The following is a 16809-nucleotide window of genomic DNA, read 5'->3' as shown; positions in this document are numbered from 1 at the left end:
CCCTCACTGCCTCCACCCTGACCCCTGTGCGCTCTCCAGCTGTGGGTAGCTCCAGGGGCATCCTGAGCTATCCTGTCCCTGGGGAATGGTGCCAGAGGCAACTCAGACAATCCTGGGCAGACCCAGCAAAGCCCCATGCCGCAGACGCCTGTGAGCGGCCTGGAGACCTGCCCCAGGTCAGAGGTGCTTTAATCAAGGCTAATCTCCAGAGCCAGTGACGAACACAGATAGGCTTATCCAGCCCCTAATCCCCCCTTACACCTGTGGTGAGTCAGCCAGCCTGGGTCTCATCTCAGCCACAAGGGGCTCCCTGTTTCTGCAGCCCCTTGTGCCATCACACAGCTGAAGGGGTGGGACAGTGTTTCCACTCCAAGAGGTCCCTGCTCGCCATCCGGCTCCAGGGCCCGGCCTTGTGTTCAAAGGCTCCCCACATGCGTGCTCCCCAATCGCTCTCCACCCAGCCTCAGCCTTCCCCTTGGCAGCTGGCGTCCCCGCTGAGCCGCCTTCTGTCCCTCCAGCGTTGCCCTGCAGATGGAGTGGGACTAGCTGTGCCCCGAGGGGCTCTTGCACGCTGGGCGGTTTGAGGGTTAAGGCGTCACTCGAAGCCAGGGTCAGTTTGTGTTTTGATCATTCTTTGGCCCATTCAGCAGCCCCCTGCACGAGCTGCTGCACTGGACGCAGCATTGGCTGCTCCAAGCCCGAGTCACTGCCCAGGCAGATGGAAACAGTTGTTAGATGCAGGCCTGGCCTGGGTCAGACCTTCCCACCTTCTCTTCCAGCCCCCAGCAGGGCCCTGTCCCTGTTAGCAGGCTGGTAAAGCCACCGACTCCCAGCCCCTGCCGCTAGAGACCCCGCCCTGGCGCAGAGCGGGTGAGTCCTGCCCAGAGACCTGACATGGCATTGCCAGGAGCCTGCAGTCCGAGGCCTCCCTCTCCCACTCCAGCACCAGATGGCTGCTCTGAGCACCGCAGCAGGAGCTCACCCAGGGAGCCAGACCAGCTCTCTGTGGTCCTGGGGGCAAGGGGCTGGCTCACCTGGCCCCTTCCCTCGAGCAAGGGGTGGCACCCCCATGTTCCCCTCATGCCACACTGACCTTTCTGGCTTTCTTCTCACTCCGGCTCTGCTTGGCTTTGCTGATGGTTTCCTCCCCGGTGCTCAGCGAGTGCGTTAGCTGTGCCTGCAAGACACAAGTGCCCTGTAATGTGGCTCCCCGACATCCTGGTGTCTGGAGGGAAGACTGGAGCCACACGCAGGGGCAGGACAGCTGTGCATCCAGCCACAGCCTGACTGAGGCCTGAGCGGTGCCAGAATATGGCCCCTTCAGCAGAGCGCCAGGCTGGTTAGGCCCGAACGGTTGCCCCCTGGATGGTGTGTCCAGCAGGGGAAACAGGCACAGATTAAGTCATTTACCCCACAGCCAGAGACTCAGACTAGACCCGGATTGTCTGGGTGTGTGTCGCAGTCCCCATGGGATCTGAGTGCCATACGAATGTACCAGACACCTGTGCCAACATCCCAAGTTCTCCCCCGCCTCAGGGTGGGTAGGAATGGCCTCAAATGTCATTTGCCTTCTTACACCCCTCCCCAGAGAGGGGCGCAGTAACCCTAGTGTGTCTCATGCATTCCGGGAAGGCTCTTGCTGAGAGGTGGGTCTAAAGCCACCATGGGAAGAAAGCTACAGCAGCTTATCCCTGCCCTGCCCCCATTGCTGTTAGCTGGGAGTTGGGTGCCGGGTTTGCAGAGTGCCTGATGCCGCTGCAAATCACTCTAAAGCACTAAGCATGTGCCTGGTGCCTTAGCCTGGTTGCTTGGCTGGTCCTCAGTCTGAGCCTCCAGCTGTGAATTTCACCAGGAGAGCATTCCTCAGGTGCTTTCCTCCTGGCAGCCAGCCCTGACCCCAGACTAGTCTGGAGCCCCACCCTGAGGTGGCATCTGCCCGGGGGAAGTGGGGGGGGAGAAGAGACCGTTCAGCTGCGTCACACACGGAGGGGCAGATGCTGCTCCTGCTGCAGGATGGCCATTAGGTCTGCATGTAGTGCTAGGAGAGAAGCTGCAGCCCCGTTCTCTAGCTGAATCAGAGTGAGCCTGTGTCTCCTTCATGGAGAGACCACCCTGCCGGGCTCCAGCTGAGCCTGCCCCACTTGCAGATCCTGCCTCACGTCACTGTTTCTGCCTGCACCCCTGGCCCCACTCCATGGAGACAGGGCACAGTCTGCAGAGCAGGATCTCCCCAGCCCAGCTGATCCAAGCCGGACCCCCAAGGAGTGATTCACAAGGGAGGACGCTGCCCACTGGACATACTCCTCTCCTGGAACAGGACAGCATTGGAGGGAGAGGGGAGGAAGCTGGCTGTGGCTCATTGTCCTTCTGCATTGCCATGGGTGGGGACACTGCAGCACTGTCAGACACTGCTCCTGCCCCAAAGGCCAGAGACAAGGATTGGGAGATGGGCATACTGCAGCCAGGTCACCACAGGGCACAGCTAGGGACAGCTCCCAGTCCAGGGACACCTGGCAACTCCAGGAGCTGTAGGAGGAGTTCCAGGGCTACAGAGGCCATCTTCCAAGGTCTCTTTGCTCCAGAAGGGTGCTCAGATACCAATGGGTGGTGAAAACACCCATTGGTAAGCCCTGGCACACACACACCCCCCACCTGCCAGATTTACCCAGGCAGAGGGAGCCATACAACTCTCCCTCCCATTTAGTTCTATAGCTGGGGTGGGCCTGATGTGGAGATCTGTTCACAACCCCTTGCCATGGACTGGGGGTGGTCTTTCTTGGATGCCAGGTACTTGGGCTTCACCACCATCTCCCGGGGCCTGTTGTTTCTAGAGCTCAGCCTGTCTGCAGCCCTGTACCACAGGCCTCCCCTTTCCCAGCAGGGGGCTGGGAAAGCAAAGGGCCCCCCAGGGAGCTGATTATTCAGGCATTTACTGTGCCCAGCCCGTGCACTGGGACCTGCAGGCCATGTTGGCTTCTCCCTGGGCAGCCCTGTACCTGAGTCTGAGCTGTCCGGGGTTCTGAGACATCCGGCTCCTCCAGCTCCGGAATAGACTCGTCGTTGCTCTCCGAGTCGTTACAAGAGCCTGGAAGAGAGGAGATGACCATCAGTGCCAGGACTTGGGCGCCTCAACTGTAACCTGGCCTATCAACTGCGGTGAGGACACTCAATCCCTTCCCCTCTCAGCACTGAGGCACAGTCCTGATGTCTGTGGAAAGGCCACTTGCACATGCAAGTTGTTTCCCAGGTTGAGGCCACAACATGGCTTCCCTTTCGATAGCAGCCCTGAAACCATCTCTCGGCAGGAGGGGCATGGGCATCCGAGGGACAGGAATGCAGGACAGTGGGTGGGACGCACCTGGCTCTGTTCCAGGAGGGACTCATCCCTAGGTGCTGGATATATGTAGCCCTGGAGCTTATGGCCAAGCCAGACAAGTGGTGGAGGGGAAGGGACACACCCAAGGTCACTCAGTGGGTCAGTGGCAGAGCCAGGAGACCTGTGCCCTGTTCATGGGCTGTGCTGTGCCTTGCATTTACACAGCCCTTTCCATCTCTGATGGATCCTGACTACTTTAGAAGTGAAGTGCAGCAACCTCTGGGGTGGAAGGGGAAAGTTATTTACCAGCAACATTAGCTCATTGTCACCTGTCTTCAACTGAGACATTCCACTTCCCTCAAGTCCTGGGACACCTCAGGTTGGAGTTTGGCCAAGATGACTGAGAAATAACCCTGCCCCTGGGATCTTTGCTACCCAGAGTGCTTTGCACCTCAGTTGTAAGCCTCATTGAGGGAGGCCATGTGACTTCCTGGCTCCACCAGCGACCTTGGGCTGCTCTCTTCCCCTCCCATCCTTTGTCTCATCTGTTTAGACCCAGTCCCTTGGGGTCAGGAGTAAGACCCAGCCTTCCCTTACAATGCAAGATCTGGCATTCCTAGTGTGGAAAATCCCACTTCCGAGTGTCGTGCCAACCTAACCCCAGGTCGGGACCTGGGTGGGCGGAGGAAGGAATGTCCCTCTTGACCCAGCTACCATCACTCTGGGAAGATGGTTCCTACCCCAATGGCAAACCCTTCGGTCACTGTGGTCTGCATCTCCACTAGGGTACCTGTAACGCCTGGCACTAGGGCCCCTAAGCCGTTGGGCCAGACATACCATGGCCATGTTGCTAAGCTGGGGCCCAGCCAGCAGAATAGCACTTCAAGGCCTTGGTTTACCAACCCAGAGGTAAGAGCACCCTGCCCCCACGAGTCACTGACAACGTTGGGGGACAGATGGATTCCTGGATGTGCCCAAGTGCTGAGAGCTGCTCTGGGCAAGACCTAAGCCTAGAACCTGGGAGGATTCTAGAGGCTCCGTCCTGGCCAGGGAGGGCCCAAGGGTCTCCTGCCACACTTGGGCTCACCACATTTGACACCCAAGGCACCATCTCAATTCTTGCCTGTCCCAGAGGGCTCATGCCACAGCTGCCAGCCTCTTCACTGAGGGGGACGGGATGGGAGCCACTGCTCAGAGTTGCAGCCTCCCACCCACACTGGGCCTCTGCCCCAGCTTTTGGTTACAGGCACTTACTGCCCTGGTCATGTCCTTCGTGGGGCTGCAGGCTTCCACCCCCCAGCATGGAGTGGGATGGGCACATGCCCCATGCTAGGTAGGGACACAGGCAGTCCCATCCACCCTTGTTTGCTTTATATTGCACCATCCTAAATTGAGCCCGCCAGCCTAGAACCCCACCCACCGCCAGGTATTTAGTGGTTAACAGCACCACGGTCCGAGCAGAGAGATTGGATCCTCGGCACAGGCACCAGGCCCAGGGAGCCCTTGGTGACCAGACACAGCAAGCCCGTGGTTTGGGACTAGGGAGGGCTAGCAATGCAAGGCTAAGGCAGACCTGGGTTTTCACTGGGCCTTGGAGGCAGTGCCAGGAATCGCCTGGCGAGGAGCTCTGAATCCAGCAATGGTTCCCTCCCCCGGTTGTGTTTTGGTTCCCACTGGAAATGGGACGGGCCTGTTTGCGTAAGAGGGGAAACAGAAAGCTCTGAAAGCCCTGCCGTGCAGCTGGTCCGTAGGGCAGCGCAGCCAGCCAAGCTGCTCTCCTTTGTTAGCTGCACTCAAAAGGGTTCGCTCTGCAACAGCTCCAGCTGGAGACTGCCTCCCCCGCCCCACGGCGCACACTGAGCTGTGCAACGCAGGAGGCCGCGCTGGGCAGGCAGACCCACTAGAGCTCTGTCAGACGCTGTCCAGCAGCTATTACAGGAACCCACTGCAGCTCTGCCACTTGGCCTGGTGACAAGGATTGTATCAGCCTTCCTGCTTTGTGGGCACCCACAAGCCAGCTCCTAGGGCAAGCGCCATTCCCAGCAATAGTCCACTGCCCCCTTCCTCCCCCGCCCCGATCCCTGGGCCGTAGCCTGGCAGTTAGTCCTGGAGGCTGGCTCAGGTACACAGTAGTCCCGAGTGCCAGGGGCTGGAGTAGGGTAGGAGAGCTCCACTGAGACCAGCATAGGCTCTGCCCCAGGATTTGTAGGGTGCTTTCCCCAGAGGTTCTGCTGAGACACCCGCCTCTCTGAAGCGGGCCTGCAGCAGAAGAGCTGTCAGGCTCAGGCAAACTAGCGGAGGGAAGGCCAGGCCAGGCTTGCCTGGAGCTCAGTAGAGTTGGGGAGGAGGCCTTTCCCCTTCCTCCCACCCACAGCATGTGTACCTTTATGGTTAACTTCACAGCTTCTCTGCCCCACCGGCAGCTTGTCCTCCAGCAGTGTCATGCCAGCTGCCTCCCGCAGGCTCTCAATCTCTGGGCAGTGGTAGGGCAGCTCACTCTCACTGGAAGAGCTTGACTCCGACTGGATGGAGCTGCGGTGGGCTCGCCTCTCTTCTGCGGATGCGGAACCCCTCCCTCTGGCATCTTTGTTCCCCGGGAGCTGGGGTCTCCCTCGGGAATCTTGGCCGCTGGGGAAGGGGTCTCTGCATGGGACTGGGGATGTGGAGCTCTCCAGAGCTGCAGTGGAAGGAGGAATTTCATTAGGCTGGGTTCTTGCCACCCCCAACATAGATTAGTGTTTCCAGAGCAGGGCCCAGTGGAACCCACTGCTGGGCCAGCTGCACAGGGACATGTTTCTCCCATCAGTGGCAGCACTGGGACCGGAACCCAGGGGTCTTATTCCCAGTCTCCTGCTCCACCCAGCCTTCCAGCTCATTACAAAGAGAATCCAGGCCAGAGCCCTCGGGATGGGTCCACTCTTCAAGCAGGTGGTGTGAATTCCTGCTCAAGGAGATCTACCCATGGTGCTCTCATTGAGCTAGTATGTAGCCATGGGGGCTAGCCAGCTCAAGGATGATCCATCCAAGACACTAGGTATGTACTTGGGCTGACTAACCCCTCATGTAAGGTCCAAAGCCTTTTAGTAAGGCAGCGGCAGCCACATTAGGACAGCAGCAGCCCTGGGCTAAGAAGCAGAGAGTCACATCCTCACATTCCATCTAAATTGCATCAAAACAATGAAATATTGGGCTGTTAAGGAGATCCTGTCCTAATAGACCCCAGCGTCACCAAATTAAAGAAAAGTTTCTTTAAACATTTTAAGATCTTTGTTTGACAGTATTCTGTCAAGCAAGGAATCACTTAACAGCTGTGTGTGGGAAATTTACTTCCATTGTTTTGCTTTTTTGGGCCCCACTTCTCTATTGTTTGTCTGGTTCTTGGATTGTTTCGGTCTATGGCATAACTAATTTTGCAAGATTTAAGTCAGCTAAGGTGGTGGGGTCTGATTGGGTAAAGAATTGCTTTGTAATGGGCTGCGATTAGTGAAAGATACTGTTTGGTTGGACTTTGGTTAAGGTAGAGCTAAGCAGGACTCAAGTTAACTATAACTACTGGGGTCCAAAAGGAAGTTTTTTGGAACCTAACTCCAGGACACAACCCAAGGTCAGAGCTGCCAGACCTCAACACCTTGCCAACCATATTGTGCAAGAAGCTGGAGGAGCTCCCTCCCGCCTCAATCCTGACTGGCCACCAAAACGCATCTGCTTTATTGGGAGTGGGAAGCGTTGTGCGCTTAGCATGGGCACTCTGTTTGGTAGCTGTTAATAGAGGTAAAGGAGATTACTGTGTAAGGCCACTTCACTGATAAGAAGCCCTGTAAACTCCCAGCCCTAGGAACTATGTCAGGGGGGCGGGCCTAAATTAACCGGGTTCCACCTTGAGCCCATGGAAAGGTAAAGGTGAGGTGTCCTAGAGCAGGGGTTCTCAACTGCTCCTTGAGGCCCCCCCCACTGCTAACATGCTATAAAAAACTGCACGGCCCGTGTGTGCTGTAACAAGTGGTTTTCTGCATATAAAAGCCAGGGCCAGTGTTAGGGGGTAGCAAGCAGGACAATTGCCTGGGCCCCCATGCCACAGGGCCCCCTGTAAAGCTACATTGCTCAGGCTTTGGCTTCAGCCCCAGGTGGCGGGGCTGAGGACCCCTGACTTCAGCCCCATGCAGCGAGGCTTTGGCTTTCTGCCCTGGGCTGCAGTGAGTCTAATGCTGGCCCTGCTTGATGTGCCTCCTGAAATCTGCTCGCAGCTCCCCAAGGGGCCCCAGACCCACAGTTGAGAACCACTGCCCTAGAGTGTGGGTAAGACTCGCACTGCCGTAGCTACACTTGTTAAGCCCACTAGCACTGCTCAGGCTAGCGAGGGTATGGCCCCTCAAGCTGGGACTTGCACGGACAGTTTGAAGAGTAGACAAGGTGGCAGAGCTCCATGGAGATCAGACGGGACAGTTAACAGCAGCTGGAGATCTGGCCCTTTGTCCAGAGACTAAGCGTAACTTTTCCTGCAGCGCACGGCATGGTCATCCAGCTGGGAGGACAGCCAGATCTGCCCCCTTGGGAAGGCTTCAAGAGCAGTGATTAACTGGCTAATAATTCCAGCTGTTCCACCATGCAGTGGTCTAGTTAATTTTTAGCAGAGCAGGGCTGCCTGCCAAGAGGCTAAGCTGAAAGGGCTGCCACCTTTGGGAGATGCCGGCATCACCCAGCACTTTAACAGAGTTCAGAGATTTGCAGAGATCACCGACATGGCAGAGGGGACATGGTCGGGGCAGGAGATAAGAGCCTCAGGGTCTGGGACTCCCTGGATGAGGAATGCAGCTGTTTCTGTTTGAGAGAAGCTTCCTCCCAGTCCAAGAGCCAGTGACCTTTGCAACGCATACTTGAGACTGTTCCCTCACCATAGCCAGAAATGCAGTTCTCTCTGGGGTGGAATGAGGTGTCTACTAGCACCAGCATGAGAGTGTGTCAAGGACATTCTCCCAGCTGAAGCTGCAGATTAATTCAATTGGAGCTTGGCTAACCCATCACCTACTCTTGCAAGGAGTGTCATGAGATCCTTCGTGGCCTAAAGAAGTCAGGACATTGAGGTCTTGAGGAGCATCAGTTAGGGGCAACCAACAGCAGGACAAGCCCCTTCCCCTGTGCTTTGGATGGATGCTGATTCAGTACCAACTTGGAGGGAAGGATGCTATCTGCTGAGCCGTCTGTGTGTGAGACATTTGAGGTAGTAGTGTGCTAACCATTCCCACCACTGCATCATGCCTACCTTGGGGTAGGTGGTTCCTGGCTCACATGAAGTTTACAGGATGCAAGTCTAGCCTGCTCAAGAGAGGAATGGGAATCCCAAGTCCAAAACACAGGACTTGGGCAAGAACCTGAGAGGCATTGCATGAGCCACATCCAAGCAGAACTGGGGGCCTTCACACTTCACCCATTCCCCAACATGCCTAAACCCAAACCCTGGCCATGGGGCAAGGTTAAGGGCTGGCAACAAGGGAAGCTGGAAAGCTCTTGTTCAGCCCCCAGGAGCTGTACGTTTGGTCAAATGCACTGCAAGCTTCTCCCTGCTCTTCTGACTCAGTGATGCTTTCCCAAGGGAGCAGGTCTGATGCCATGTGCTTTAGAGAAACATCTCCATAGGAAAGGAGTACTTGTGGCACCTCAGAGACTAAAAAATTTGAGCATAAGCTTTTGTGAGCTACAGCTCACTTCATCGGAAGAGTACTTCTTTTCCTTTTTGCGAATACAGACTAAGCGTATTCTGAAATCTCCATAGGACTAGGCCAGATATGCTGGTGTATGTTCATGTTGGAGAAGCCTATCCTCGGAGTGCCCACCAAGATCACTGGCACTAGGTCCACTAAGCCTACGCTGATATTAGCCTGTTCTATAAGGGAGAGGGTTAGAGAAGCACCTGCCTTCTACCCTCCCTGACCTGGTCAGACCAGGTCATTCCTGGCAGATGTTCCATCCCCTAATACAGGGAGCAGGAGGGGGAAGAAGGGATATTATGAAGGAATCTGATGAGGTTCAATAAGGATAAGTGCAGGGTCCTGCACTTGGGACGGAAGAACCCAATGCACAGCTACAGACTAGGGACCGAATGGCTAGGCAGTAGTTCTGCGGAAAAGGACCTAGGGGTGACAGTGGACGAGAAGCTGGATATGAGTCAGCAGTGTGCCCTTGTTGCCAAGAAGGCCAATGGCATTTTGGGATGTATAAGTAGGGGCATAGCGAGCAGATCGAGGGACGTGATCGTTCCCCTCTATTCGACATTGGTGAGGCCTCATCTAGAGTACTGTGTCCAGTTTTGGGCCCCACACTTCAAGAAGGATGTGGATAAATTGGAGAGAGTCCAGCGAAGGGCAACAAAAATGATTAGGGGACTAGAACACATGAGTTATGAGGAGAGGCTGAGGGAGCTGGGATTGTTTAGCCTGCAGAAGAGAAGAATGAGGGGGGATTTGATAGCTGCTTTCAACTACCTGAAAGGGGGTTCCAAAGAGGATGGCTCTAGGCTGTTCTCAATGGTAGCAGATGACAGAACGAGGAGTAATGGTCTCAAGTTGCAGTAGGGGAGGTTTAGACTGGATATTAGGAAAAACTTTTTCACTAAGAGGGTGGTGAAACACTGGAATGCGTTACCTAGGGAGGTGGTAGAATCTCCTTCCTTAGAGGTTTTTAAGGTCAGGCTTGACAAAGCCCTGGCTGGGATGATTTAACTGGGAATTGGTCCTGCTTTGAGCAGGGGGTTGGACTAGATGACCTTCTGGGGTCCCTTCCAACCCTGATATTCTATGATTCTATGATTACCTTCTAAGTATTTCCTGGAATCCAGCAGGAGAGATGGCTGGTCTTCAGCCTGAGCGTCCTCTGCAACTGAGAGCGCTTCAGATGCGGGGAGTCCTGAGGTGTCTTTTTGGCCTTGGATAGGATCCTCTGAGCAAGGTGGTGGGAAGGATAAAGCAGGAGGCACTTCTATGAAGTCAGAGCAAGGAGGAGGGGAAGGCGCAGCCTCCACAGCTGCTTCAGGAGAGGCAGGCCGACCTGGCTGGAGGGGAGCTGCCAGAGGGATGGGGCAAGGCTCCGGTGGAGGAGACTTGGGAGGCTGGGAATCACTAGCCAGGGAAGCTGCTGAGGACTCAGGAGAAGGAGAAGAACTGAGTATCAATGGACTGGTTGCTTCTGTAGTTGGAAGTGTCTCATTCTCTCTGCTGCTTTCGGTATCTTCCAGTGGGATTTGGCTTTGCCGATTACCCTCATCTGCTGGATGCTGTGGACTCTGCAGGTGTCCTGCTTGGCTGGCCTCTGGCATGGCAACATCTACACCTGCCTCCCTGGGGCTCTCCCAGGGCTCTTCCTCCCTGGGCAAGATCCCCAGCTCTGCAGGTTCCTCCAGGCTCAGTGACCTCTGGTCCTGGTCTTTGGCATGAGTTCCAGAGGAAGCCTGGACTGCCTCTTCCTCCAAGGGCCCTTCACTATGCAGGCCGGAGTCTTCCTCTGCTGAGAGCTCCTGTTCCTCTAGCACAGGGGTCACTGACTCGCTGCTGCCCACAGAGGAAGCGAGTCGTACAGGGCTGGGCATCACCTCCGCGGCAAGCAGCATCTCACAGATGCTCTCCAGTTGCGCTTGTTCTGAAGCGCTCTCTGCCTCAGAGGGCTGCTGAGCACCCTGGTCCTCACTGGGCTGAGGAGAGATGGTGCCAGTGGTGAGTTCGAGAGTGGGCATTTCAGGTTCAGGCCGAGCTTCGGCCACCCCCTCTTGTGCTTCGCTGGCCTCCAAGGAGTCTGGGGTGGCCTCTCCTGAGGGGCACTCCAAGACCCTCTCCTTGAGGCTGGCAAGGACACTTTGTGCTTCTGTCACCATCTGGCTGCTTGCAGGACAAAGAGGCCCCACTTTGAGCTGGGAGGCCTGGAGGTTCCCGAAGGAGCCTTGTAACATGGCGGTGATTTGCTGCCGTTCGAGAGATGCTGCTGGTGGGTCAGCAGGGTTCTCTACCAAGGCACCAGATGGCTCAAGCAATTCAAGGCTGACTGACAGGCTCTCTGCAACAATGGCTTTGGATTCCATCGAGTCAGGGCCTGTTTTTGTTGGCCCTGAATATTCAGCAGGACCCTCTGCTTCCAGGCTTGCGCTGGGACAGCTGTCCCCAGCCTCTGCGGGGGGCTGGCCAGGAACAGCAGGCTCGCCTATGAAGATCTCCTCTTCAGAAGCAATGAAGAGCAGCAGCTGATTGCTAGGCACCAGCATGTCGGCTCTTAGTCTGGTGCGCTCTGAGCGAGTGGAATGTGGAGCTTCTTGCAGGGAGGAATAGTGCAAACACAGAGCCAGACTGTGCTCAGGGGACTCTGGGGCCAGGCTGTGCTCAGCTGAAGAGACCCCTGAGGGGCTGTGCACAAGCAGTGATGGAGAGTCTCTGCTGCAGATGCCCATGTGGCGATATTCTGGTTGTAGGACTGCTTCCTTCAGCTCCGTTGGAATGTCACCCTCTTGCCGCTCTGTCAACTGGCTCGCCGCTTGGTCGGGAGCGTCCAGTTCTCTCTGTGCCCCAGAGGATTTTGGCTCAACCAGCCTGGTGATCTCTCCTGTGCTCTCCTCAGAGAGCAGGAAGAAGCTGGAATCCGTGTGCATGAAGGACTGTGCAGTGTCCGGTGGCTCTGGGGAGGATCCTCTGGAGGAAGCGGCCTTGTCGAGTTCCTCCCATGTAGAGTCCGCAGTGGTTGTCTTGTCATCAAGACCAATTGCTGCACAGCTTGGTGTTCGTCTGCCTTCCAGCGAGTCTCCACTGGGCAGGTCATCGCTGACTGCAGAAGAGCTGCCTTCGGAAGCTGCCTCCACACTCTCTGCCAGCTCCACCTCCCTCTCTCCTTTGGGCGGGGGAGTTTCTGGCCAACTCTCTTCGGGCTGAGCCTCGGCCTCCCTCTCCTCGTCGGTGAGGCAGACCCCTTCTTCGGATGTAGCCTCAGAGCCAAGTGCTTCCTCTTCCGGCATGTTGCCGAGTCTCTCGCTCTGCTGCGGAGTGGCTGGCTCATCTTTTGCAGCAGCCTTTGCTTCCTGAGGAAGCTGGGTGCTATCCACCCACTCCTCTTGGTTAGAGGTCCCCTTCCCACCAGGCAGCTTGTTGTGGCTGGGCTGGTCTCCAGTTTTCTTGGTTGTTTCTTCTGCATCAGTGTTCTCCATTCCCCCCTTGAGCACGACATTCTCGCTGCAGCTTGTTGACACAGACCAGTCTTGATCCTCTTCAGCACCACACTCAGGCTCCCAGGGAGACTCTGAGCCAGCTGTTTTCAGTAGATTCATGTTGCTGTCCCTCAACTCAGGCACATCTGGATCCAAGCTGCAGACATGTGGGGCCTGGAACACTTGAGCCCCTGGTTTGGGCAGGGTTTGGCCCGGAGCAGCTACAGTGGGAGATACCATTTCAAGTTGATCTCCTAGGGGGCAAACCAGAGCCAAGACAGAATCTGTTTGGCTGTATGCCTCACTTCCTGATACAGATGCATCGGTGGCTTCCTCAGCAGCTCTGGTCTGCAAGTCATGGTTGACTGTGCCTGAATGGGGAGCTGGAGTTACCATTTCCACAGGTTCTCCCAGGCTCTCCAGTGCCTGAGCAGCTGCCTTTGGCTGGGTCTCTTCCATCGCAGTGACAGGTGAGGCACCAAACTTGGATTCCAAGTCAGATTCTGCAGCCTCAGTGGTGAGCCGCTTCTCTGTGCTCGCCCCGAGCTCCTCTTGATTCTGGTCTGTTCTGCTGTTCGTTTCTGCTGGCATCCAGCTGCCAGGAGAGGCAGGGGTGCTCTTGTCCAGTTGAGGTTCTCTTGAGTTGGAGTCTTTGGTCTCTCCTGTCCCTGAGCATAGCCAGGCTGGCTCCGGGATGCTGCTGTTTGCCAGGGCCAGCTCCTTGCCTAGGGCTTCTTGCCCCCAGGTTGGTTCAGTGCTCTCTGGAGCTGCTATGGCCTGAGGGAGCAGTGAGAACTCTGTTGTGCTGAAGTACCTTTTCACATAGGTCTCTATCTCAGACTCTGAGCTCATGTCCAGCTCCCCACACTCCTGCTGCCTGAAGAGCTGGCTGCTCCCATCCAGCCTCCTCTGGAGTTCCTGCAGGCCTTTCTGCATTGCGTGGAGGTCCAGGCTCCGGGACTCAGCATCCCCAGGCGGGAGAGGGGGCTCCTGTTGCTGATCCGCCACCACAGCCAACATGGGCTCGTTGTGGCTGGCTGTTTCCGTGAGCACGTTTGGCTGCATGTCATTTTGTCCCAGAGGTGGCAGGGAATCCAGGTTGGCTTCCAAGAACAGCTCCCCTTGTTCCTCATTGTTGTTGACTTGATCGAGAGAGGAGGCTTCCTCCAGATCCTCCTCAGAGGAGGAGAAGCAGGCAATCAAGCACTCTCCTGCTGGCTCACTGTCAGCTCTGGCCACTTCAGGCTGTTCCAAGCTGGTGTCAGAGGCTCCCAGTTGGGCCTCGAAGTGACCTTCCATCCTCCCTCCCAGAGGAGGGCTGTCCTGGTCTAGGAGCTCCAGGAGATGTGCTTCAGACTCCTTCAGCTTGGTGCCTATCTCAAACATAGAGGCATCACTGGCTTTCCTGGCAGTAGGCTCAGCGAGCTCGGTGGGAGCTGGCTTCTGTTTCCATGGCAAGGGTATCACGGATCCCCTTCCATCCCCGCCTCTCCATGGTGCCCCACACACTTCAGCAGTAGCTGACTGGCTTATTGGCTCTGTGTTCTCCAAGACTACCTCCAGCCCAGGGAAGGCCTCAGTCTCCTCGTCTGTATCAAAGCAGGCAATCAGGCACTCTCCTGAACTGGGGAGCCCTTTCTCCAGGGCCTCCTGCATGTCCGACAGTGAGGACTGGTGCTCTAGGGAGCTCTCCGAGGAGGAGCCAGTATTCCCTGGAGAGTCATCTGCCTGGTCAGATTCGGCTCGTGGAGCAGTTTCCCCGGATGATGTTGTGCTGTCTGGTTTCAGAGAGGGGCTCCAGCTGTGGCCTGCAGCCGAGACACTGCTGCTTCCTGGACTGTCTTCAGAGTCGCTGTGTTCATCCACCGGCACTGCCTTGGGTTCGGCGAGTGCCTCTGATTTCGGCATCCCCTCGCTTTGGGCTGGTGGCTGCTGCTCTTCTGCCTCCCCTTCTTCCTCCTCCATGGTTCCCTCCAGCTCATCCTGGTGAGCCACGTTGCCCTCTGGCTCAAACCCGACCTCCACCTCTGTGTGGGGGACTGCGCCCAGCTCCATGTCCAGAGCCGAGAAAGCTGCGTATTCCTCATCGGTGTCAGAGGCATCTGACGACGTCTCCATCTCGCTCTCACTGCCTGAGCGGGAGGCCCCTGGCTCAGAGTCCTCCACAGCTGGCTTCTCCCCTTCCTGAGCCGAGGGGGTCACCACAGCATATTGCTCGGTGCTGTACAGCCGCTCATCTGCCTCGCCATTGTAGGAGGCAGAGTCGGAGGACTGGGAAGTGTCGTCGTGGTAGGCAAAGGACTCATCCACGCCCTCATTGATGGAGTTCTCCGACAGAGAGTGCAGGAAGGAGGCGGAGGTGCTGTCGTCTTCCTCTGCCCCGTAGACGACATCGTTCTCCACGGACTCCCCCTGGGGGAAGAGTGTTATCTCCAGTGACTCAGCCTCAAAGATCAGGCTCCCCTGAAAGGGCAGCAGTGTGGCAGGGATCATCTGGTCATTGTCTGTGAAGTCTGACGGGAGCTCTGCCGAGGAGCCGGTGGTCTCGGCCTGCAGGCTGCTGGGTGTCTCTGCATCTGATGAGCAGCTTGCCCCAGACACGCTGCTGGACTCTGACTGGAGGCCTGGCAAGGGGATGGGGGAAAAGGACAACAGGCTGGACTCCAGAGGCTCTTTTGCTGCATCCATGGGCCCCAGGTTGGCACCAGCTGGGTTAGAGGTGAAGACATCCACTTTAAGGAGCTGCCTGGCCACCGTGCTTTGCAGTGGCTCGGTTTCATCCCCAGAGTCTCCTCCTGGCTGGGGCAGGTCCTTCTCCTGACCTGGCAGCAGCTCACCTGGATCCTCCAGTTCTGTGGTGTGAGGGACCCATGCAACAGAGGTAGCAATTTCAGAGTCCCACTCTTCTGGCGTGGTCTGACCATCCCCTTCCTCCTCTGCCGGCACTGAAGGCAGAGCTGTGTTTCCAGAGGAGAGTCTGTCCAAAGACAGGTCATCTTCCTCCTCCTCCAGCTGCTCAGGAGACAGACAGGAGCTCCTGGCATATCGAGCCGGCTCCTCAGAAAGCTCCAGCTCCGACAGGGATTCCCCATAAGCAGTTGGGGCGTCTGTGGTCTCCGACTCAGCGATCAGGTTGGGAGAACAAGACGGGGATGTGCTGGAGGTGCCTGAGGAGGCCCAGCTGCCCCCCTCGGCGGTGATGTAGGATCCCGATGGAGAGGTGGGCGGGGAGCACAGCCCTTCGTTGTCCATATCGCTCTGCTCCTCGCTCAGGCTGTCCTTGGTGTAGGGGAGGTGCTTGAGGTGGGAGTAGACTGTTTTGATGGGTGTTGACGGGGCTGTGAAGTACAGGTCTGGATCCAGGACTGATTTGACCTGTGGGGGTTGCAAGTGCCCTGCCTCGGCCAGCTCATCAGGGGGGTCTTTGGCAGGTACAGGAGATGGGGAAGGCACATCAGCCATGGTTTCACCCTGAGAAAATAACTTCTCCTTTAGCGTCACGCTCGGCTCTTCGGGCTCCCAAGGTAGCGGACAAGGAGGACTATAGAGAGAGACTTGCCTGTTGTCTCTGGGTTTCGGGCAGGGAGATTCCCCTGGTGTGGCCTGGGCAGAGAGTTTCCCAGCAGCCTTGGAGCTGCTCTCTAGGATCTGATTTTCCTCCTCACTCGACTTCTCTCCAGCATCGGCCACGAGGCTTTCAGCGCCGGCTGCCTCAGACACAGGAGCCTTGGTGTCCAGCAGAGAGCTGTGCGGCTCCACCCCTGTGTCCGTCTCGTCACGGCTGCATTGGGTCTCCTCCCCCATCACGATCCTGGTGTCCAGCATATCCACACTCAGTGCTTCCTGGAAGCCTTTGGGGGCTGCACAAGCTTTGGGAGGAGTTTCCAGCAGGACCTGGCCACACTCGCTCAGTGCAGCCAGGCCAGCGGGGGAGCTTCCAACAGCCGTGTCGCAGCTGGCTCCTTCTGGCTGGGGCCTGTCCTCTTTCTTGGCCGGCAGGAAGGCCAGGGCTCCTGGGCTGCAGAGGGTGGGGTCCATGGCAGCAGGGCTTGTACAGTCAGGGGCTGCTGTCGGGGAGACCTGCAGCGGAGTCAGGGCGGAGAGGGGTGAAGAGGCACCACTAGGGGTGGAAGTGCTGGAGGCATTCCGAGAACCATCTGGGGAGAGATCAGAAGGAGAGACATTGAGTCTCACACTTGCTCCAGGACTCCCCTACTCCACCCAATGACACAGCAGGGTTAAGCCTGCGGAGCTGGCAGGGAGGTAAGGACTTGGAGCTATAGCCTTGGATTAAAGCATTACAACCCAGATTTACTTT

The 16809-nt window shown here is 56.9% G+C and overlaps 2 protein-coding genes across 3 annotated transcripts in view; one reads left to right on the top strand and one right to left on the bottom strand.

Moving 5' to 3' along the window:
- The window catches only part of LOC311515725 (uncharacterized protein), a 47730-nt gene that overhangs the window by 4100 nt on the left and 26821 nt on the right, over nt 1-16809 (bottom strand). For both annotated transcript variants that reach the window (XM_084618983.1, XM_084618984.1), the window contains exons 2-5: nt 10124-16648; nt 5700-5993; nt 2997-3085; nt 1094-1177 (exon numbers count right to left, since the gene is read on the bottom strand). In XM_084618983.1, coding sequence (XP_084475109.1) covers nt 1094-1177; nt 2997-3085; nt 5700-5993; nt 10124-16648 — 6992 coding nt within the window. The remainder of the gene's footprint in view (nt 1-1093; nt 1178-2996; nt 3086-5699; nt 5994-10123; nt 16649-16809) is intronic.
- CCM2 (CCM2 scaffold protein) overlaps nt 1-16809 on the top strand; it is a 125769-nt gene that overhangs the window by 102422 nt on the left and 6538 nt on the right. The window lies entirely within an intron of this gene.

The sequence above is a fragment of the Lepidochelys olivacea genome (genome assembly GCF_965140295.1).
Source record: "Lepidochelys olivacea isolate rLepOli2 genome assembly, chromosome: 2".
Lineage (NCBI taxonomy): Eukaryota > Metazoa > Chordata > Testudines > Cheloniidae > Lepidochelys > Lepidochelys olivacea.
Note: the sequence above shows the minus strand (reverse complement) of the source record. Positions and strands in the feature narration are given on the sequence as shown.